This window comes from Uloborus diversus, unplaced genomic scaffold (genome assembly GCF_026930045.1).
Source record: "Uloborus diversus isolate 005 unplaced genomic scaffold, Udiv.v.3.1 scaffold_13, whole genome shotgun sequence".
Lineage (NCBI taxonomy): Eukaryota > Metazoa > Arthropoda > Arachnida > Araneae > Uloboridae > Uloborus > Uloborus diversus.
The window spans coordinates 8813604-8835489 of NW_026557987.1; the positions used below are offsets into that span (position 1 = coordinate 8813604).

At 37.8% G+C, this 21886-nt stretch overlaps 1 protein-coding gene across 1 annotated transcript in view; it reads left to right on the forward strand.

Annotated features, from left to right (window-relative positions):
- Nucleotides 1-3095: 3095 nt before the first annotated feature.
- LOC129232663 (protein artichoke-like) overlaps nucleotides 3096-21886 on the forward strand; it is a 54378-nt gene continuing 35587 nt past the window's right edge. The window contains exons 1-5 of the mRNA XM_054866795.1: nucleotides 3096-3262; nucleotides 9920-10059; nucleotides 12066-12385; nucleotides 15780-16015; nucleotides 20727-20875. Coding sequence (XP_054722770.1) covers nucleotides 9927-10059; nucleotides 12066-12385; nucleotides 15780-16015; nucleotides 20727-20875 — 838 coding nt within the window. The 5' untranslated portion in view covers nucleotides 3096-3262; nucleotides 9920-9926. The remainder of the gene's footprint in view (nucleotides 3263-9919; nucleotides 10060-12065; nucleotides 12386-15779; nucleotides 16016-20726; nucleotides 20876-21886) is intronic.

Here is a 21886-nt window from a genome sequence, read left to right on the forward strand (position 1 = left end):
TCTCCGTGCCAGAGAAAAAGGTCTTAATAATGAGTGGTCATTATAAGAGATAGAATTTTTTTAAAATATACACATGCATCATGCATGTTCCATTGTTCCAATACAATTGGCACTTTTTTAAAGATTCCAGTAAAATGTCCAAATTATTTTTTATCATGGGATTTTTCATTTTTAATTATGGGTGCAAAATATGACAAAATATTTCTAAGTAGAAAATATAGGAAAAATTGTATTACCGTACTTACAAATCATTTATTTTCTGAAGATAAAATCAGAAAGAGTTGCTTTCCTTTTTAGCACATATGATTTTTGCAAAACATAATTTACCATTCAAAGAAACTAAAAAGTCTCTCGAGCGTTTGAAACATTTTTCATACTGGGAACTTTGGTCTCAATTTCTTCTTCTTCATCTGATCATGATACATACATTAACTTGTTTTTGTGCCTAATATCGAGAGGTACTTCATTTTCTGACAGACACGTGTTTGACACATTCTAAATCATAATTGATTTTAGCATAACAGTTAAAGTTTAACACTTCTACCAATTTCATTTTTTTTTTAGAAATTTTATACATCATTTCATCTTTTTCGTCGAAATTTCATCTTGGATTGCCTGAAAAATCGTTTAAGCATTTTTCCTTTGCTTTTTAAAATCAACATGGTGGAGGCAATTCTTGATGGTCTTTTCTGAATTCCATGCTGATTTAGAAAGATGCAAAGCTGTAAGGATACCCACTTTGTAATCTTCACCTTCTTCCAGTCCGTAAACGGCAATGAAGGTCATTTCAAGTTACATATTAAGTATCATTGGAAAAATAGTGTTCGCTGAATTCGGTCGCTGTATTGGATTAAATGATCCAGAGCGGTCGTTATAGCGGAAGCAAATTAACATCGAGTTCATTGGAACAAAGTTGGGACTATTACCACTGGTCGTTATAATGGATTGGTCTTTATAATGAGTGGTCGTTATAATGAGCGCCGACTGTATATATATTACAAAAAAAGTGTCATTGCATTATTTGCTATAACTGCTGATCCCATCATGTCCCCACTCTGAAATTTTTAGGATGTATTTATTAAAACATATTAAAAAACATATTTTTTTTTTCAAAATTTTTAAAGGACACTAACTGAAAAAAAATTTAAATTTTAATATTTAAAAAAAAAAATATTAAAAATTCAAGAGAAATATGCAAGTTGCATGGCAAATTAAAACTCATGCAATTCTCTTTAAAATGAGCTGTTAACTAACTGTATTGACCCCATAGAACTAAACTTGTAGCATTTTTAAGCACAACAGATGAGTAAAAAAGCGTGAGTTTTTACACATTTAAAAAAATAATAACTCATTAACCAAAAAAGATAGATTTTTTTTAAAAGTAGATCTGAATTTAGAATGTCAAACAGTATAATCCCTGAAAGTTTCATGAAAATCTGAGATGGTCATTTTGAGTGATTGAGTGATTTGACATGGATTAGAATTATGCTTGCATTTCAAACTTCAAATAATCCGATTTTTCACATATTTTCTTTTAACTGCACAAAAATAGAACCCTGATAATAAATTTTTTCTTGCAAAACCTTTAAAAATGATTTTAAAGCTTCACAATGGTCCCAGCCCTCAGCATGATATTTTTGTAAAAAAAGTAAAAAAATAGAGCAGCGGTGATAAAACTCGTGTGAATGAGACATATTATGTAAATGTAATTCATTATAGATTAAATAAAACAGTAAGTGATGAAGTTTACGAAAAAATTCGAGATAAATGAACTGAAGTCAACTCTCAAAATTGAATCGTGAACAAGTAAAAAAAGTCATAATATCATACTAATTTCTTCAACTCGGATCACAAAAAGAACTGTGAAACTAAAACGCCGTCTTCCCGAAATGAAACGCATCATAAAGCACGAATTAATAAATATCCCCCCCATTTAACACTTGGTTATAAAAATAAACAACAGAACTAAGCGCGAAAATCTTGTGACATGAAACATAGTAACTAAAATGCTTTCGGTGAAAGTAAGCTTCATACCATTATATGTGTTTCTTCTTAGGAATAAATATACAATGGAACACTTGTTTGAAAGGATGGCTCGTTTTCCCTCAAGAGACTAATAATTATATGAAAATACAAATCTTACAAAACAAATTATTAGAAAAGCTGCTACATGCGAAAAATTCAACAATCACAATCACAACGCAAGTGATGCCAATTCATAACAGCAAATTGATTTTGCAGTATTGAAAAGGCTTCGCTTCATTTCAAATCTTTGGTTGTGTTCGGATAGAGTGACCGGTTTGCCGGAGCCCGTAGCCAAGACGCTCTGTACGCAGTTCGCATGCATGTGAAACTGCCTTTCTTCTGTATAAATGGGCCGTGGTAGCCCGATCGGTAGAGTGTCGGATTCGGGGCCGGAGGGTCCTGGGTTCGAACCTCGATGGTCGGAAACCCACCGTCGTCATTAAAGGGGACTGGGCGACGTTAAGTATGCTCGTGGTCTCAATGTCTTCCAAGTGAAACGATACCTCTGGGGGTGCTAGCACCAGGTAGCTATCAGCTCTTGGACTAGTTATAAATTCGCATTAACTGTTCGATCCGGTGATGGTGCTGCCATCTGTCGGTAGATAAAATAATGGAGGCAAGACACTTAGTATGCAGTCCTCGACATAAAAACAGTTGTAGTCAGTTGTGACTCTGAATAGGAATAGGACGCTTAGTGAATGACGGTCATTTTTCATCGTGTTTGTGGGAAGCTTTCTTTTCTATTCTTCTGAAGTTACATTACGTCACAAACTGTCTGAAGCCTGGAATTTGCTCCAAAGAAAACACGTGGAATGAAATGCTTTACCTTTTGCTTTAGTATTGTTAATCACCGCAAGGTAGCGTATTCGAACTCTGGAGTTGCGAATTAATATTCTCCTGCTTTCAGCAACTGGAAAAATCGCCATGAGTCGGAAACAGTCGAACCTATCACGGAAAAGAACCCATTCGCCAATTCGAGGTTTGGCGATGAAAGATTGGCGAGATCCAACTGGATGACGACCAGATGGAAAGCGATCTGAAATGCATCTCCAGATAAGCCCTACCGATTTATGAGCAGTCGGATTGTAATTAAAGTACTCCGTCTGTTTTGAAGCCTCAGATTGCATCTCGGAATTTCGATATCGCAACAGCTGTTGAGTTCCACACGCCATATTAACGTTTCGCAGCAAGAAAAAACCGGAAACGTGGAAAGTGTTTTCTTGCATCGACAAAACCAGTAAGTTCTACTTTCCCAATTACGGTAAATAGGGAAATTATCATAACGTGGAGCATGTCGAATTGTCGAGGAAAAAAAACTTCGTTGCTGACACAGCTGTTGCCATTTTTGCTCTCCGAACTTTCATTTTCCATTTTGGTGGAACTTGTCATGCCAGTTAACGATGACTTGTTTTCTTTTATTTGTGGGATCATTTTATGCATGAATGGCTGAGATTAGTTCATGGATATGTTTTCATTAAAATGAGACCTTTTGCCTTGTTTAATGTTTTTGTAAAAATATTTAAAAATTTCGCAAAGCTTGGCAGTCAAATAAGTAATTTGTTCTGAATAGCTTGCCGAACAATTCTGAAAAAGCGCCAAGGGTTCCTCGTTATGATGATTCCTCAGGTAAATTATTATCATGAGAAAGCGTATTGCTACCGAAAATGCAAATGGGGCGTACATCAGAGAGCCTAATTATTTATAGGGGATATTTCGATAATTGGGAATCTGGCGCGGTCGTCTCATTTTTGGCGTAGATAATTTTACTGTGGTAACCCTGCTGATTTTGAGTAACCCTATGTGAGTAGATATTTAGGTTCTCTTTGTTTAGATTTGCAACGAAAAATACCACTCGCGCAGGCACTGGAGCCAAAATCTGACGCCAATGATGAAAGATCGTCAGATTCCCAATTATCGAAATCTTCCCTTATTTATATTATTATTTATTAATATTTATAAATCTTTTTTAAAAAAATTTTATAAATTTTTTATATTTTATATTACATATATAATTTAAATATAAAAAAAAATTATAAATATAAAAAAACTAATTATAACCACATTACCTAAATTTGCCCCCGAGCCTTGAGGTCTTTTTGGTTCGGTGGTTAAAGCACAGGGTGTTAAGCCCAGGTTTCCTAGGAACGAATCGCCGATCTTCGACGTCGCTCCTCGCCGTGACGCTGAAATCAAAGTCAAGTGGATTCCGGCGTGGTCATTCACGACGTTGATTTAGCTCGGGCGTGCATGCGCAGAAGAATCAAGTTTTTCCCTCGGCGAAGAGCGACGTCGACGATCGGCGAGTTCGCTCCTTGGAAACCACGACAAAGGTTCGTGGTTTAAATCACGACACGCATCGGTCGTCCACGTAATGATGATCCGTACGCCACAGCTCTCTGGCGTACGCCACAGTCGGACCTCCATATATCGAAGTAGCAAATTGCCGGGAAAAAATTCGATATATAGAAATTTCGATGTACGGAAACGATCTTATTTTATCATAAATGTATCCTAAAACATTAAAACAAAAGCTAATTTTCGTGTATGAAACCCAATTTATAATTTACACGAGTGTCGGATTAAATGAAAGTTGATGATTAAAAAATTAACAGAAACTACATTTTTACGCCAACCATACATCTTCATATTCTTCGGCAATTCAACTTGATCGCAACATGCTGGGATTTTCGTTTTATCTATGCGATCGAGAGAAAAGTAAAAAATCAATCTACTTAACTTGAATGATTTTTACTGAAGCTAAAAAGACAAGGAATGATAATCAACAGACAAAAGGGATAGCTTGAAACTGATTTTACAGTGTTACTGGTTACAACTAAGATTTGAAATAAACTTTGAGGAAATTTAAGAATTTCAGAACGGAACAACGGCTCAACTACACACCCTTCAACCCCAGATTTCTTATGAGTTCCGTAGCAACCTTTAGTGAACGTAATTTTCTCCTCTAACCTTCATTTTTCATGAGACAAACAGTCTAAAGTGGAGAAAAAATCTATGAATGTCTCGAAAAACATTTCGATATATAGAGATTTTTTTCGATATACAGAAACAATTTTTCTATATAATGAACATAGAAATTTGCTGCGATTTCGATAGATAGAAAATTTCGATATGTGGAAGTTCGACATATGGAGGTTTGACTGTATGTGCCAAGAATCTCTGGATTTTGGACGATACATTTTGATGACTGTCCCTAGGTATATTCCTCGTCTATTTCAAAAATGACAGAATTTCAGTTATGATACTAAAGTGAAACACTTGGTCGGTTTTCAAAATTTCCGCCGAACTATTCGAAACGAAGCGCTTGTGTGCTTGTCAAACGTTAACAGGAACAATGTTACTGAAATTTAAGATTAAAAGTTTAATTATGTAGCAAAAGTCTTTGAACAAGATTAAGTTCTATTAAAATGAAAAATAATCTTCCAAATTATTAAATTACATCTACGAGTAGCCCAATGAAAATAAAGGTATAATTTTGATATATCCCCCCAAAAATTAAGCGCCAAATCTGGCACTCCCTACGGACTTTTTAGGGTTGCTGTCGCTTATTTTGGTGTTGTGAATTTAGGTTTTTTCAGCTTTTAGGTTTTTTTTGTTGGCTCCAAATTTAGTATTTTCTTGTATTTTGTACCATTTTTTGAGTTTTTCTTTTTTTTTTTAAAGTTTTGTGGCAACAACTTTTGGATTTCATATATGTTTTAGCGCCATTTCATTCATTCGCCATTTCTTTGTGAAATGATCAAGCAGATTCTGACTTGCTGTATTTTGCCGCAAATCTGGTTGTATTTTCCAATTATATTTTTTTTCTATTAATTATTTTTATCTTTTAGCTTTCAATATGCCTACTGTATGTAATGTAGTGTTGTTGAAAAGTTTCAGGGAATTTTGAGCCATAAAACAGGTATTTTGCTTGGCGAGAAAAAAAAATCGCCAAATTTCCGATTTGGGGGGGGGGGGGGCGGGGGGGGGGGGAATATCAAAGTAGAATATAGCAGTAATTATGTAGCAAAAGTCTTTGAACAAGATTAAGTTCTATTAAAATGAAAAATAATCTTCCAAATTATTAAATTATATCAACGAGTAGCCCGATGAAAATAAATTACATTATATGTAATGTAATTAATTTTTATTTGGGGGTTCATTAAATTATACCTAATATAAACTCCCAAATAAAAATAAACCGGACATTCAGTAAGATGAAAAGTTACGTTAAAGGGTAAAATTATTCGCCAACTAAATACACATTAAAAGCTCCATCGAGATGTAAAATATTGGAGGGCCATATAGGCGCAAAAAATGTTGCCAGCGATTTTCAGCAATGGGAAACGTTTCACCAAAATGGCCTGTTTTACATTATTAGTTCCTGGACAAATAAACTTAGATTTTAAACGATGTACTCCCCTTTATCGAAATAGACCCTATTTCGATAAATGGGAGTCTGGTGCGGCAGTCAAATTTTGTGTCATAATCGCAATCTTTTCATCTTGACTTCAGTATCGAGACGGACTCGGTTTCATTAAAAAAAAAATAATAATAATAATAAATAATAAAAAAAAATAATAACAATAATTAATTTGAATTTTGACATCTTGAATTCAAATTATGTTTTTCGCAATCACGAGTGTGTGTATGTAGGCGTGTGTGTTTGTGTGTGAGGGGTATGTGTTTGTGTGTAGGGGGTATTTGTATGTGTGTGTAGGCATGTGTGTTTGTGTCTGTGTGCTGGCATAAGTGTGTGTATGAATGTGTGTGGGGGGGGATATGTGTATATGTGTGTAGGCATATGTGTCTGTGTCTGTGTGCAGGCATGAAAATGTGTGTTTGTGTATGCGTGTATAGGTGTATGTGCGTGTATGTGTGTAGGTGTATGTGTGCGTGTGTGTAGTTGTGTATGTATGCGCGTGTGTGTAGGACATGGACGCAACCTGGAGACGGCTTTCGCTATAGGAGCAGCATCGTGAGGAGCCGGTCGACGGTGATGCTGCAGAGGGTGGGGGTGGGAAAATAAAATGACAGGACGCCAAAAGCAGTCAAATGAAAGCAATAAGCAATTGCGACTGCTCAAAAATTATATTACTTTGAATTTTTAGCATCTTGAATTCAAATTATGTTTTTCGCAATCACGAGCGTGTGTGTGTAAGAATGCGCGTGTGTGTTTGTGTAAACGCATGTGTGTGGGTGCGTGTGTGTGTGTATGTATGCATGTGTGTGCATGTTATGTATGCAGTTCTGTGTATGTACGCACGCGTGTGTGTTTAGGCGTTCGTGTGTGTGTATGTAGGCATATGTGTCAGTGTGCAGGCATGAGTGTGTGTAGGAGTGTGCTTGTGTCTGTTTGCGGGCATGAGTGTGTGCATTTGTGAGTAAGTGTGTGTGTGTGTGTGTGTGTGTGTGTGCATGCTATGTGTGTGTAGGATATGGACACAACCTCGAGACTGTTTTCGCAAGAGGAGCAGCATCGGTAGGTGCTGGCTGTGTGTGTGCGTGTGTGTAGTTGTGTATGTGTGCGCGTGTGTGTAGGACATGGATGCAACCTGGAGACGGTTTTCGCTAGAGGCGCAGCATCGTGAGGACCCGGTCGACGGTGATGCTGCGGAGGGTGCTGGCGGGAAAATAAAATGATAGGAATTCAAAACAGTCAAATGAGAACAATAAGCAATCGTGATTGCTCAAAAAAAAAAAAAGTTCCTGGAAAATAATGGGCAGCTGATGTGTCCAATTTCTGCTAGTAACATACCTTGCAAAAACCTGGATCGTTTTTCGCAAAAAATCAGTAACCTTCCTGAAATTACCCTGAAAAAATCAGAAATCTTCCCGTTAGAAGCCAGTCGTGTCTCTGAAACTTTAGAGTAAACTTAGCTAGGTGTAACTTAATGTCTTAGCAGCTGCCTAATTTATTTAGAAAGTTCCATAAGCAGTACTGGAAGCACGGCCAAAGCTACAGCAGAATTGCAAGGAATCATCAAGAATTTTACTCGCCTTCAAAGCAAAGTTGTCCATCCTTAATCGCTCTCTTTGGGAGCTCAATCAGCATGGACGGGCCTTAATGGAACAGAAGCCGATACACTTTATAAATGTGCTCAGTTAATCTTTAAACTGGGAGCTATAAATATTTTTTACAGCAGTGAGAAGTCTACATTTGTGCAACTTGCAGCAAGTCAGGGAACTTTTTGACAATGATACTTGATTTTTCCAAGAAGTGGATAAAAACCATTTATGGAGTCTAAGAACCCTTAACGTTCAAAATGTTCGATTTTCTGGAAAAAATAAATGTTATGTCTAATTTAATTCTGAACAACTTGATACCTTGTTTATTACCATACGGCAAAAAACTTTTCAAGTTATCGAAAAAATGCCTATACTTTCCCCATAGAGATTTATGTTAACAGCATCTGTCGAAGCCTCTTTTTCTCAGGTTGCGTTTTCTCAGGTTTCTCGTTTTGCGCGCATGATATCTCAAAAAGTTTCTTATATATTTCCGTAAAACTTTTTGTGCATGCTTGTCTGGTTTAGTTTTATGACTGAAGCTAAATGTTTTAAATTTTTTTAAAAATCATTTAATTTATTTTTGAAATTTTATAAGTTAATATAAAAATTTTGGGGAAAAATATTTATTTATTTTAATATTAACTTCTATTTTTAGTTAAAATTAGGTTCAGATCATAAAAATAAACCAGAAAAACATGCATGAAAAGTTTTACGGAAATATATTAGAAACTTTCTAAGATATCATGCGCGCAAAACGAGAAACCGGCACTTGAAAAAAAGAGGCTTAAACAACTGCTGTAAACATAAATCTCTATGGGGAAAGTTTACGCATTTTCACGGTCTACATTGCGTATCCCAAGCGATATATACGCATTTTCAAATAGCCAAATTTTCTTATAAATTTCCCCAACTTTTTTTTTCTTCCCATTTTCGCTTTTTTTTTTCTTTATCTTTTTTTAAAAATATTTACTAATAATAAAGCTGAAAGTCTCTCTGTCTGGATATCTGGATCTCTGCCTGTCTGGATGTCTGTGACGCGCATAGCGCCTAGACCGTTTGGCTAATTTTCATAAAATTTGGCACAAAGTTAGTTTGTAGCTTTGGGGTGTGCACCTCGAAGCAATATTTCAAAAATTCAATTTTTTTTTCAATTTCTATTCCAATTTTAAGAACATTTTCCCGAGCAAAATGCTCATAAGATGGACGACTAAATAACCAAGTTATCATAATGTGGAATCGTAACGTGGGCAAGCCAATGGGCGAGACATTCATCATGCATTATTTGTAAATATACAGGGGAACCAAAATACCTTTTCATTTTCTACCATGGGCAAAGTCGTGCGGGTGCCACTAGTGATAAATACAAGCGCCTGACCGAGAGATAAGAAATAACCAAACATATATTTTTTTCCTACTTGCATTTACTACTCTGTTTCTGTATGTACATTTAAACTATGATTTTTGTACATATTTATCCAAGAACATTCTTCATCACACTTATTTTTGCCTGTTTCACGTATCAACTAGTTACTCATGAAGAACTATTAATGCGAATTCCGTAGCATAATATTCCACATTATGCAAAATGCGAATTCCATAGAGTTGAGCAAAACTAAACCAACGCTGTTTGATACAAACAATGTAACTACCAGATGTCAAGATGCGACTTTTAATACAAAAAAAAAATTTTCCCCCGAGGTTTTTTCCCCAGGTTTTCCCCAAGAAAAAAAATTTTCCCCAAAAAATTCCCCTCAAAACCCATTTCCCCAAAATTTTCCCAGAGAGCACCAGATTTCCCCAAAATGGGGAAAATTCCCCCAATCTGGCAACACTGTACACAGAACATGGAGTTGTATTTTTACGGATAACCGCTTTTTCTTCTTTGCAGCGCCGCCATGTTTTCCCGACGGCTTTTTGCTGCTTTCCTGTTGGTAGTCCCCTTCGTGGCGAAATCCGTTTCTTCGATTTCGGAAGGTTGTCCCCCACCCGAATCGATCCCCAAGTGCACCTGCAAGACTGCAAATTTAGGTAAGTGGCACTGAAAGGATGCGTTCTGGGGAAATTATCATAACGAAATTAATTATCAAACATATATCATAATTTTTGTCATTAACATCATAATTATCAAACACTTGGCATGTTTTCGAAAATTTTCGCCAAACCAGTCAAAACAAAGCGCCCCTGTGCTTGTCAAATGTAGAGAAAATCCGCATTCCTGAACTTTTGAAAGTTCTTGTTCAATTTTTAAACGAAACAATCCATTAAGAAGAACCTTATACATATAAAATCTGAGTATCTATCTATCTATGTCCAAGCTTCTTCTCCCGAACGACAGTGAACTGACCATCGAACCAGGTATCGATGGATTCGTCATCTTCCCGTCTTCATGTTTGGCTATTTAACAGAATCCTCCGATAATAATTAGCGGAGATATCCATTAAAAACTATTAATTATGACTCTTAGATTTCAAAATCAAATCCCTATTTTTCGAAGGCTTTCCTCCATTCAAATTATTATTCAGTGCTTCATCTCAACTTTCCATAACAATGCTTTTATTAAAATGTATAGCGGGGGAAGAAAATCATTGAGATGAAAGATCTGTTGCCATTTTTTTTCTCGAATATGAACAGGTAAAATTCTTGTTTTTGTTTTGAGGCTTTTCCTGTAATCAGGGGATTTAAAATGTTTACTTTTTGGGGGTTTTACGCAATCTGCCAAAAAATTTCACTGACTTTTTTTTTTTTTTGGTTCAAGCCTGAGTGTTGAACTCGCGTCACTTGACATAACTTTTATTTTCGAGGTGGACCGTGCAAAGCCGGGCGACGCAGCTAGTAAATAAGAACTAAAGTAAAGAAATAATGAGAAACATTTCTTTGGATGAAACATTTCGGAGGGGGTTTGAACCCTATAAACCACCCCCTTGCATACGGCCCAGAAATTACCTGCACTTCTATTATTGCTATTCAGGACAGAGGATACAGAAAAAGGAGGGTTAAATGCAGGTTGCCGTAAGTCTAGCTATTTGCTATTTTCTTACAGCCGTTGATTCCTTTATTCATGTATAATCGGTATTTTCTTTGAATCTAGTCGCGCCATAATTAAGTTAGACAATCTCCCCCCCCCCCTCGGTCCGATAAAAACTTTCCTGTAGAGCTTTCTATTGACTTTTCCTTTTTTACTGTACAGGGTTTGGTACTTTTCCATTAAGAGTACGGCACTTGGGTTGGCGACAATAGAAAGATTACTTAAAGCTATTGGCGATATTTAATTTCATGACAATCATGTGATTTAGAAAATGTAGTTGTCGAACGTCACCAATTACGAAATTTTTAGACTGCAATAGCGATAAAATAACATTAAAAAAAAAGTTTAATCGCTAAAAATAAGAAAAATGCGCCAAGTGAAGTACTTTTACGGAAAAATACCCAAGGGGGGGGGGGGTCTTCGTGGAAATATATAAAGGGTGTCCCAAAATTAACGCAAGATTTGAATTTGCCACCATTTTTGCTGTGAATTGTTGGCAGCCACGGAAAAAGAAAAATGTGACAGCTGGGAGTTTAGGGTTAGTAAAGATGGAGTGTTATGCTATTATACAGCCAGCGAAACAATTCAATCACTGCATAAGGAATTTCCTATTCGCGTACTCTCTCGTTTCGGTGATATGAATTGTACCCTAGATCGTGTGATTTTACATCATTAAACTTCTCCCTATGGGGTTATTTGAAGACAAACGTCTATGTCAGCAATCCCACAACCACCTGCGCCGCGATATCGAGCGCCAATAACAGTAAACCGCTTGACCCGCCCAAACTTTCATTATTTTTCAAATAATTGTTCGATAATGAAAACGCATTATAGAATGGAAAAAACGCTCTACTTGTAATAACCCTAGATCCTCAGCTGCCAAATTGTCCTTTTTTCAAGATTGCCCACAATTTATTGCAAAAATGGCGGCAAATTCAAATCTTGCGTTAATTTTGGGACACCCTTTATATATCGACCGATGTAAAAGCTGGTTTTATCCATTCCTCAGGAGCCGAGACGACATGCAGAGATCTGCAAACGATTGAGGATCTGAAAGGCGTGGCCAAGCAGTTGGGGGCGTTCCCGCAGAGAAGACTCGAGATTGGCTACCTGAATGCCAGCACGATTCCGGTGGATCTCTTCGAGGGCGTGGTCACGGACACGCTGGTCCTGGACCGAATAGAGGTGGAGGACGCCTCCTTCCGGACGGGGCGGAGACATTTCCAGGGGCTCGAGGACTGGTTGAAAATGCTGGAGATATCCAAAAGCTTCAGGAATGGTCAGAGGCCGCTCGTCCATTTGGCTCTAGATCATCTCAGCCGCCTAGAGGTAAGGCACGGGGCATAGAATCGTTTAATACATCCCTGTCGGAATCCATCTAGTCGAAACCAAACTATATTGTCCGTTTATTCAGTAAATTACCGCCCATTAGCCAGGGCTAAAGCAAAAATACGTGAAATACACCGCCAGCTCAGTCATTTCCAGCCGAGGACTGCAGTTTCGTGCTTATTGGCACTCATCAGCCCGGCATAGGAAAGTGACCGAGCTGGAGATGGAAAACCTCTTAAGGAAGCCAAGAGTGCCAAACAAACTAGTAGCTAATATAGAATTAGCAGACCAGACGAGTGACCGAAGCAATGGTTCGGTTCAACTCAGAAGATTGAAGGCAAGGTATGGTATATTCAGTAAATTACCGCCCATTAGCCAGGGCTAAAGCAGAAATACATGAAATACACCGCCAGCTCAGTCATTTCCAGCCGAGGACTGCAGTTTCGTGCTTATTAGCCCTCCGAGTTGATAAGCACGTCTGATTTGAACCGAACCATTGCTTCGGTCACTCGTCTGGTCTGCTAATTCTATATTAGCTACCAGTTCGTTTCGCACTCTTGGCTTCCTTAAGAGGTTTTCCATCATGAGTGCTAATTAGCACGAAACTGCAGTCCTCGGCTGGAAATGACTGAGCTGGCGGTGTATTTCACATATATTGTCCGTGTTTCACAAGAAGGCTCTTGACTCTTCCCTCGTCACGTGGTATCCGATGATTCTATTTCGCTGTTTTCGGCAGAAGGTATATTCGGATCGTAGCATTTTGTTGTAAAAGCAGGAGTTGTTAAAATGTAAGAATAATTAAATGACAACAGACAAGTGATGTTTTTGCACATTAAAATGCGCGCCCAAGTTAAAGCTGTCTGGTTGTCTCCTTTAGAAGCTCGTGGATTGCGTACCTCCCGCGTAAAATGGAACTCTGCGCTCGAGGGGGCGAGGCGAAGAGCCTTCTCGTGAAAAACAGACAATAGGGAAGTTTTCTATTTTTCAATTTTATTTTTATATGATAGAGTAGGGTCAGGTGGGGTAAAATGGGTATAAAATAGCCTACTTTTGGATTTTGATTCAAATATTTTTGTCAAAATATTTTGTTTCTAATTTTTTTTGTTTTATGTATACATTACATATGTTGAGAATAGAATTAAATGATTTTCACACATAATTTAATACAAATTTATTTTTGAGAGGAGTGTTTATGACTATATGTTTTCTATACCCATTTTACCCCATGTAGGTGAAAATGGGTAGCCTGTGGGGTAAAAGGGGTATTGAAGTCTAAGAAAAAAATAAAAAAGCATACATTTGTTCAATGCAGTGTGATAATATAGACTTAAGAATCAGTTAACAAAATTTTACAATTTAATTTAAAAAAAAATAATGCAACCAGTAAATTTGACAAAATATTAATGAGGTTTCTTTCAATGCATGATGTCCATACTTGTCATTCTTTAAAAAAAGTAATGGCCTCTATTGTTAAATTGTGGCTCATTAATTATTTTTATTATTTGATGTTTTTCAGTGAAATATGTCGTCTATATCAGGAAAAATAAGAAAAATCTCCCATCCTGAATTTTTTAAAAATATTTCATCTCATAATATTTACCTCAACAGCCATATATTTGCCAAAAAATTATTTCTTGCTTGTTTCCTCTAAGTATAATATTAACCACCCAGGCACCTGTGGTTAAACTTTGCTTCATAAGCATATTTTTTGCAGTTTCTATTCCAGATACTTCCTCTGAATGGAAACTTTCTTTTTCTACTATTTTTTATTTTCTTGTTTTTTAATTCACTATTTTTTTCACTTTCAACTCTTAGCCTTTCTGAAACATCTTTGTCAATACTTCCTGTATTTGCCAGCATACATTTAAATTGTTTTAAATAACTTATGCAGGTAGTTGTCAAGTCTGAAGCTCTTGTTTAAACTGCAGACAATATTGCATTTTTCAAATCTTTATAAGGTGACGAAATCGTGCTTTGGGATGTATAATTTTCGGATTGAAACGAGGGTGTGTTCTGAGAATTTAAAGGTACATTAGAGAAATTGATAGCATCTAATTGCAATGAAATACAATTGTGACGGCCAGCAACAGGCTGGGCCCAACATATTCTGAGGAAATTGTTATTTTTGCGCAAGTGCACAAAACTCTAGAATAAGTATTATCTAGCTTGGCTTCTTATTATTTGTTATGATGGAGCGAAGTTTATTTTATAAAGTCATGGCATTGCATAATTTTATGTTTCAATCATTTTAAATTAACAACAAATGAATTAATATTCATTTAAAGGAAAATATGCTGTTGTATCTTTTAAAACAACTTGCTGGAATGATAAGCCTAACCATATACCCATTTTACCCCATTTTCTAAATATGAGATTAAAAATAGAAAAAAAAATCTTTTTTTCTTCCCTGTAAGTTGAAGCAGCAACAAAAATGCCCAACTAAAGATATTATGACGCAGTAATAAAAATTTCTCAAAAATCAGGAGCTGGAGATAGAAGTTTAAGCAGACAACATGCGGCTTAAATTTATCTACTTCAATTTAAAGTGTTACCTCTCACTAAAAAATAATCTATTGGAAAAATATATTCTGTGAAACAGAATTCAGAACAGCCAAGTAAAATGTCCCACTCAAAAATTGCAAATTTAATTTAAAATAAGTTGTTTGTAAAACCATATATTTCGACTACCCATTTTACCCCACTACCCATTTTACCCCACCTGACCCTAACATGTATGAACATCATAGGTGAAAAAATTTTTGCGATACGATGAGTAGTTTTTTTTAATTAATTTTTAAAGTTCAAGCGCTTGTGACGTAGGAAGCAGCATAGGAAGTGACGTCGTGCGCTCTTCCGATAGGGGAGAAGCCGAAGGTCACGCATTCGACTTCGAAGACGAAACGTAAAAGGCTTTCTCCTCGCAATGAACTCCTCGCGTTTCTGGAACATTAAACCTCTCATCCTCTAGGAAATATTCGACTATCCTCATTGATGTTACATAAGGAAGATTATTTAGATTGTGCTTTAACGAATCCGGCCTCCATAGTGTGTTCAAAAGGATTATTGAATTTCTAAAAAATAAAAATATCAGCGCGCTCAAAATGTCCCTAGCGAAAACAAGGGATCTTCGGCGGAAGGCTGCCCATTCGCGCCCTGTGACGTAGGCTCGTGACGTTTCAGAAGAGCGCACTTTTGCGCGTGGATTTTTAAAAATTCATTGGAAATCAACCACGGTGTTTTAAAATTCGGCGATGGTGAATTTTTTAGTTTTGAGGGTCAGTTAACAATATCCAATAGCCAAAATATGAACATTTAATAGGTTGCAACTTCCCTATAATGCAAAAACAACGCGCGGAAAATCTTTCTGCACCGGATATAATGATTGTGTTTGCAGGTGGTGCTCCTGGAGGACAACCACATCCCCGAGCTGGGAGATGATTGGTTCGCGTCGGGCCCGGCCCCGCTCAGCCACCTGCTGCTGGAGCGCAACGGCATCGAGACGCTGGGGGGCGGGGCTTTCGCCCAGCTGCCCAACCTGCGCCTGCTGGCCGTGGCGGGAAACCACATCAACGCCATCTCCAGGTCCATGCTTCCCGCCAGCGCCGAGAAGCTCATCCAGCTGGACTTGTCGTGAGTACATCTCTCTCTCAAGCTAGAGCCCCTATACTGTTTGACCGCGGATTGTATGTAATCTGGCAATCTGCCAAGTAAAGACGATTCCATCTGAATGGATCCTGCTGGGGAGAAGGGAAAATAACAATGGGATTTTGATGCACGCGTTTTATAATGTCACTAGTGCCTTATGCATTCTCTAAAATAAAATAAGGGGAAACAAAAAATAGTTACCATGGAAACAACAAAAAGAAAATAAAATAGTTTCATTCGTTCCGGAACGTAAAAGCAAAATGGTAAGCTCAAAAACTTTAATGTGAATAAATAAATCAATTACTTTTTGCCGTGAGAATATGGATCAAATATACTTAAGATTAAAAAAATGTTGATGAGAGCAAATTTTCATTTTTGCAAAACTAAGACTAAATAATGGAGAGGCAAAAGTGCACATCTGAAACAAACCAATTAACACCCCTAAAAACTAATAGATAGGTCCATTTCCGCCTATAAACCGGATATTAGCCTTTCCATGTAATCGATGGTCTAACAGTAACTTTAGAGGCCGACGCATCCGCCATTTTGGAGCAAGCGTACAACAGGGAAAGCTACCTTTATTGGCAATCATTCGCTAAACAGGGAACGAGAGAGTCGGAGAGCACATCCAACATTTTGGAGTAAGCGTACAACAGGGAAAGCTACCTTTATTGGCAATCATTCGCTAAACAGGGAACGAGAGAGTCGGAGAGCGAAGGTGAAGATTGGCGAAATTTTGGAAACAGTCGGCGTCGTTTCCAGGCTGCCAGTCACTTCGTGGGCCATCCATCGTTTATCCATTTCTTTTTTCTTTCTGGATCTGCTGGAAATCTGAAGAGCTGAAATCCTTTTTTGCAGCTTTTTGCACAATTTACAGCCGAAAAACCACCCATTTGACTCTATTTAACACATGTTAAAGAAATGTAAACATCAGCAGCAATGCTATCGCTACGAAGGCACTGGATCAAGTTGGCTCCAAAATGGCGGATGCGTCGGCTCCTCCACTACAGGGGCCGTACTTCAAGCTAGTATTTCCCAACCAGAGCAATTATAGACTAATAATAAGAGTAGACCGAGCTATGGCAACCCTTTTGCTGCTCATAAACCAAACCATGTGACTGGTGGATATCCCAGCAACAGCGGGCGTTGATCGTAGCAGACGATCAACGCCCGCGAGAAATAAAATAATTAGAATTGATGGAACACGGAAGAATGATCTTTTATAGAGTCCGAATTGTTAATTTGTTACTCTAAGTTGTAAATATTTCGTTAATATAGTGAGTTTTTCGTTTAGATAGTACTGTGCATTTTCTTTAGTCAATTTCAATAACTCTCTTAGCAATTTAAGATGCAAGCGCCGAAAAAGAAGCGGCAAACGGTAAGATTTTTACCTACAATTCCAATTTAAGATACCGATTAGTACATTTTTGCGTCGATGCAAAACGTTTACGCCATTTCGTTCACGCCAACGCTGACGTAGCAGTTCCAAATGAAATAAAAGTGACAGAAAACTGTGATCAAAAACTAATTACTAATGTCAAAAAACTAAAAGAAAAACAGTTCAATCTCTGCACCTGGAAAAAAAATTATAATGAAAAGACATTACGTCTTAAAATACATGTCGAGTGCCGAATTATAGATAATGTTGCCATCTAGCAACCATGCTGCCAAAGTTTTTGCCAAACCTTCCACCAGTCACATGATGTATCCATGAACCAATTTTTTTCATCAGCAAGTCTGGGAAAGCTCGGTCTACTCTTATTATTAGTCCATGAGAGCAACGGACTTAGTGGAAGCACGAAGCCTAACGGGCAAGAACTCGGTCGTTTTAAGCTCGACTACGGAGAGATGGAGGATGAACTCGAAGCAGAAGCATCCCTACGCTAAACAGCGCTATTGGCCGTTTGTTTATGAAACTTAAATTACTATAATAAATAGTAATACATCTCTACATAGTATAAAATGAAGTCTCCAAAAAGCATCTGTGTGTTTGAACTCGCAAAACTCGACAACTACCGGGCCGATTTTGCTGAAATTTCCCAAGTCTGTTCCTTTAAGTCCTGAGAAGGTTTGCAGACCAGTTCGAAAACAATTCGATGAATAGTTATTTATTTATTCCAATTTATTCCCAATTTTCACATAAATTCCCGAATATGGGGCTGAAAAATGACTCGCAAATAGTATTAGATATAGTTAGAAAGGGTAGAATTTTCCGCGTTCTACGCAATTTGCTTCAATGCTCTAACTTTATTACGGCGGGAGTTATTTGCGTTTTTAGCTCGAATTTTTTTAGGCTTAGCTGAAATTTAGGCACTACTTTCCTCATTAAACAAATCAATAAAAAGTGAAGGAATTGTCCCACAGCTTTCTTTTTGACGCCATTCGAAAAGGCGACTTTTTTTACTCCAGATCTAACTCGACCTATAGTCGAAAAAATGAGCTTTTATCTCGAAAGGAAAAAAAGTTACAAGCGTTTTTAAATCAAGTTTAAGAAATCTCGATTTGATTCAAATTGCGAACCATTTTTTTTTTCGCATTTCAATTCCTTAAACTTATTTTATTTTGTGTTTCCATGGTTACGCATTTTAAATCCATCTTTCTGGATTTAATTTCTTAAAAGTATTTTAATATCTGTCGTCATTGTTTGGAAGGGAAATCATGATGTTTTTTTTTTTTTTAAATTTATTTTTTACGCCTGATTGTTGAATATACGTCACTTGACACAATATCTATTTTCAAGGTGGTCCGGGCAACGCAGCTAGTCACTTCTAAAAGATTGTTTCGAAAATTTTCAAACACATAAGATCAGTGAGAACGCGCATGTTAAAAAAAAATAAATAAAACTGGACCAATAATCAAAGACTGAAACGTAATAGTCCGTTTTCTGAAGCGCTCTTACGAAACCTGATGTGACCTAAGTACTTTGACCACGGATTGTATGTCATTTGGCAAACTGCCAAGTAAATACCATTCCATCTGAATGAGTCTAGCAGGGGAGAAGGGAAAATAACGATGGGATTTTGATGCACGCGTTTTATAATGTCACTAGTTGTCACTAGTGCCTTATTCATTTATTGCATTCTCTAAAATAAAATAAGGGAAAACAAAAATAGTTACCATGGAAACAACAAAAAGAAAATAAAATATTTTCATTTCGTTCATGAACCTAAAAGCAAAATGGTAAGCTCAAAACTTTGTTGTGAATAAATAAATCAACTTCCGCCATGAGAATATATAGATCGAATATACTTTAGATTAAAAAAATGCTGCTGCGAGCAAATTTCCATTTTTACAAAACTAAGGCTAAACAATAGAGAGGCAAAAGTGCACATCTAAAACAAACCAACTAACAGCCCTGTAAACTAATAGATACGTCCATTTCCGCCTATAAACCGGTTATCAGCCTTTCCATGTAATCGGTGGTCAGACTGTAGCTGCCCATGGACTCCAGTGGGTCACGTTCCACTCTTATTGCATTTAACGGCCGACGTCGATAAAAAGTCAGATCATCCAGACCTGTCAAAGCAATTGGCTCAGGAGATGATTGATGGGATTCCTTCGGACGGAGTTCACAGGAACGCACGCCCTGAACTGTCCGGTAGCTCGCAGCCGGATGAGACCGGGTGCGTTTTTAAGCTTTTTGACGCCAATCAGGTTAAAACACGCTGCGCCGTACGTTGCGTGTATATGAAACGCATGTTGCATCTTCAGGGGGGGGGGGCATGACTAGACTGCGCCAAAATATTTAGGGGTGCTTGTTTTGAAAGGTATTTTTTACTTTTTTTTAGGGAGGGTGCTCCTGTTTTTGGCGGGAGGGGGACTTAAGCCTTTGTCTTTAGGAGGGGCACCCCTGGTATCTTGATACCTTTATGCTTCTATTTCATCATATTTGATCATAGACTAATAATAAGAGTAGATCGAGCTTTCCCAGACTTGCTGATGAAAAAATTGGTTCATGGATACATCATGTGACTGGCGAAAACTTTGGCAGCATGGTTGCTAGATGGCAACATTATCTACAGTTTGGTACTCGACATGTATTTTAAGTAATGTGTTTTCACTATAATTTCTTTCCAGGTGCAGAGATTGAACTGTTTTTCTTTTAGTTATGCATTATTTTGCCATTAGTAATTAGTTTTTGATCACAGTTTTCAGTCACTTTTATTTCATTCGGAACTGCTACGTCAGCGTTGGCGTGAACGTCATGGCGTAAACGTTTTGCGTTAACGCAAAAATGTACTAATCGGAATCTTAAATTGAAATTGTAGGATCTTGCCGTTTGCCGATTCTATTTGGGCGCTTGCATCTTTAATTGCTTTAGAGAGTTATTGAAATTGTCTAAAGAAAATGCACAATACTATCTAAACGAAAAACTCACTATATTAACAAAATATTTACAACTTAGAATAACAAATTTACAAATCCGACTCCATAAATATTCCGCGTTCCATCCATTCTATTTATTTTATTTCTCGCTGGCGTTGATCGTCTGCTACGATCGACGCCCGCTGTTGCTAGGATATCCACCAGTCACATGGTTTGGTTCATGAGCAGCAAAGGGTTGCCACAGCTCGGTCTACTCTTATTATTAGTCTATGTATTTGATTTTAAAAAGCAACTGGTTTCATAATCCAGTGCTTTTACGAATGGCGGTTACTGAATTGTCGAGCTTTCTACATGCAGCACTGTTTTGCAGGAGCAACAAGTTGAGCAACCTGCCAGAGGACCTGTTCGTCGGCATGCCGAACCTGGAAAGTGTCGACCTGAACAACAACCTGCTGCGCATCATAGACGCGGGCGTCTGGTCTCGAGTGTGGACACAGCTCAAAAGCCTCGCGGTTAAAGGTCAGTTTATTCAAAGACACGTTTCGGAGGTCATCCCCTTACTTTTTGTTTAAAAAAAACGGCTACTTATTCACTAATTTGTGGAAAATTTGGTACAACAAACTTTTCTATTAGTTTGCAGAAAATTTTCAGGATTTGATGCACCTAAGCAAATTTGCAATGGACCTGCAACAATTTGATATGACTTACAGGACAAACTTGCTGCAAGTTCAGTTCGTGGGGACTACAAGGCTTGCATCAGACTTGCAGACTTGTCTCATCCAATTTGATGCAAGTTTGCAGAATTGCAAAGCAAATTTGTTGAAAGTTTGCTGCAAGCACAAAATGCTATCTCGGTTAATCGTCACTACAAATCGGTTCAACCCTTTGAGGCACGCTGACTTCGCTTTGGGCCACCGTTTGTAATTAATCGCTTATTTGTTTCCAAACCGAGTAATACAGTGGTTTCTACTGTCTGTCTTTCACGAGAAAAAGCTCCCGCCGTCAAGTCTGAGCCCGTCTACCACCATAGAAACGGACCTATTCCTATTCCGAGTCACAACTGACTACTACTGTATTCATGTCGAGGACCGCATACTAAGTGCCTTGCCTCCATTATTTTATATACCGATAGATGGCAGCACCATCACCGGATCGAACAGTTAATGAGAATTTAGAACTAGTCCAAGAGCTAATGGCTACCCGGTGCTAGCACCCCCAGAGGTATCGTTTCACTCGGAGGACATGGAGACCACGAGCCTATTTAACGTCGCCCAGTCCCCTTTAATGACAACGGTGGGTCTTCGACCATAAAGGTTCGAACTCAGGACCCTCCGGCCCCGAATCCGACACTCTACCGATCAGGCTACCACGGCCCACATTAATAGTAATTGTAATGATAATTTTGAATAAAGGCCTCTCTGAAGCAATACAGTGATACAGAGCCGAATACAGAGCCGAAGGGCGCCATTTCGCCACTCGTCTGCTAGCCTTTGTGCAGTCTTACGGGTTTTTCCAACATTAGGTTTGACG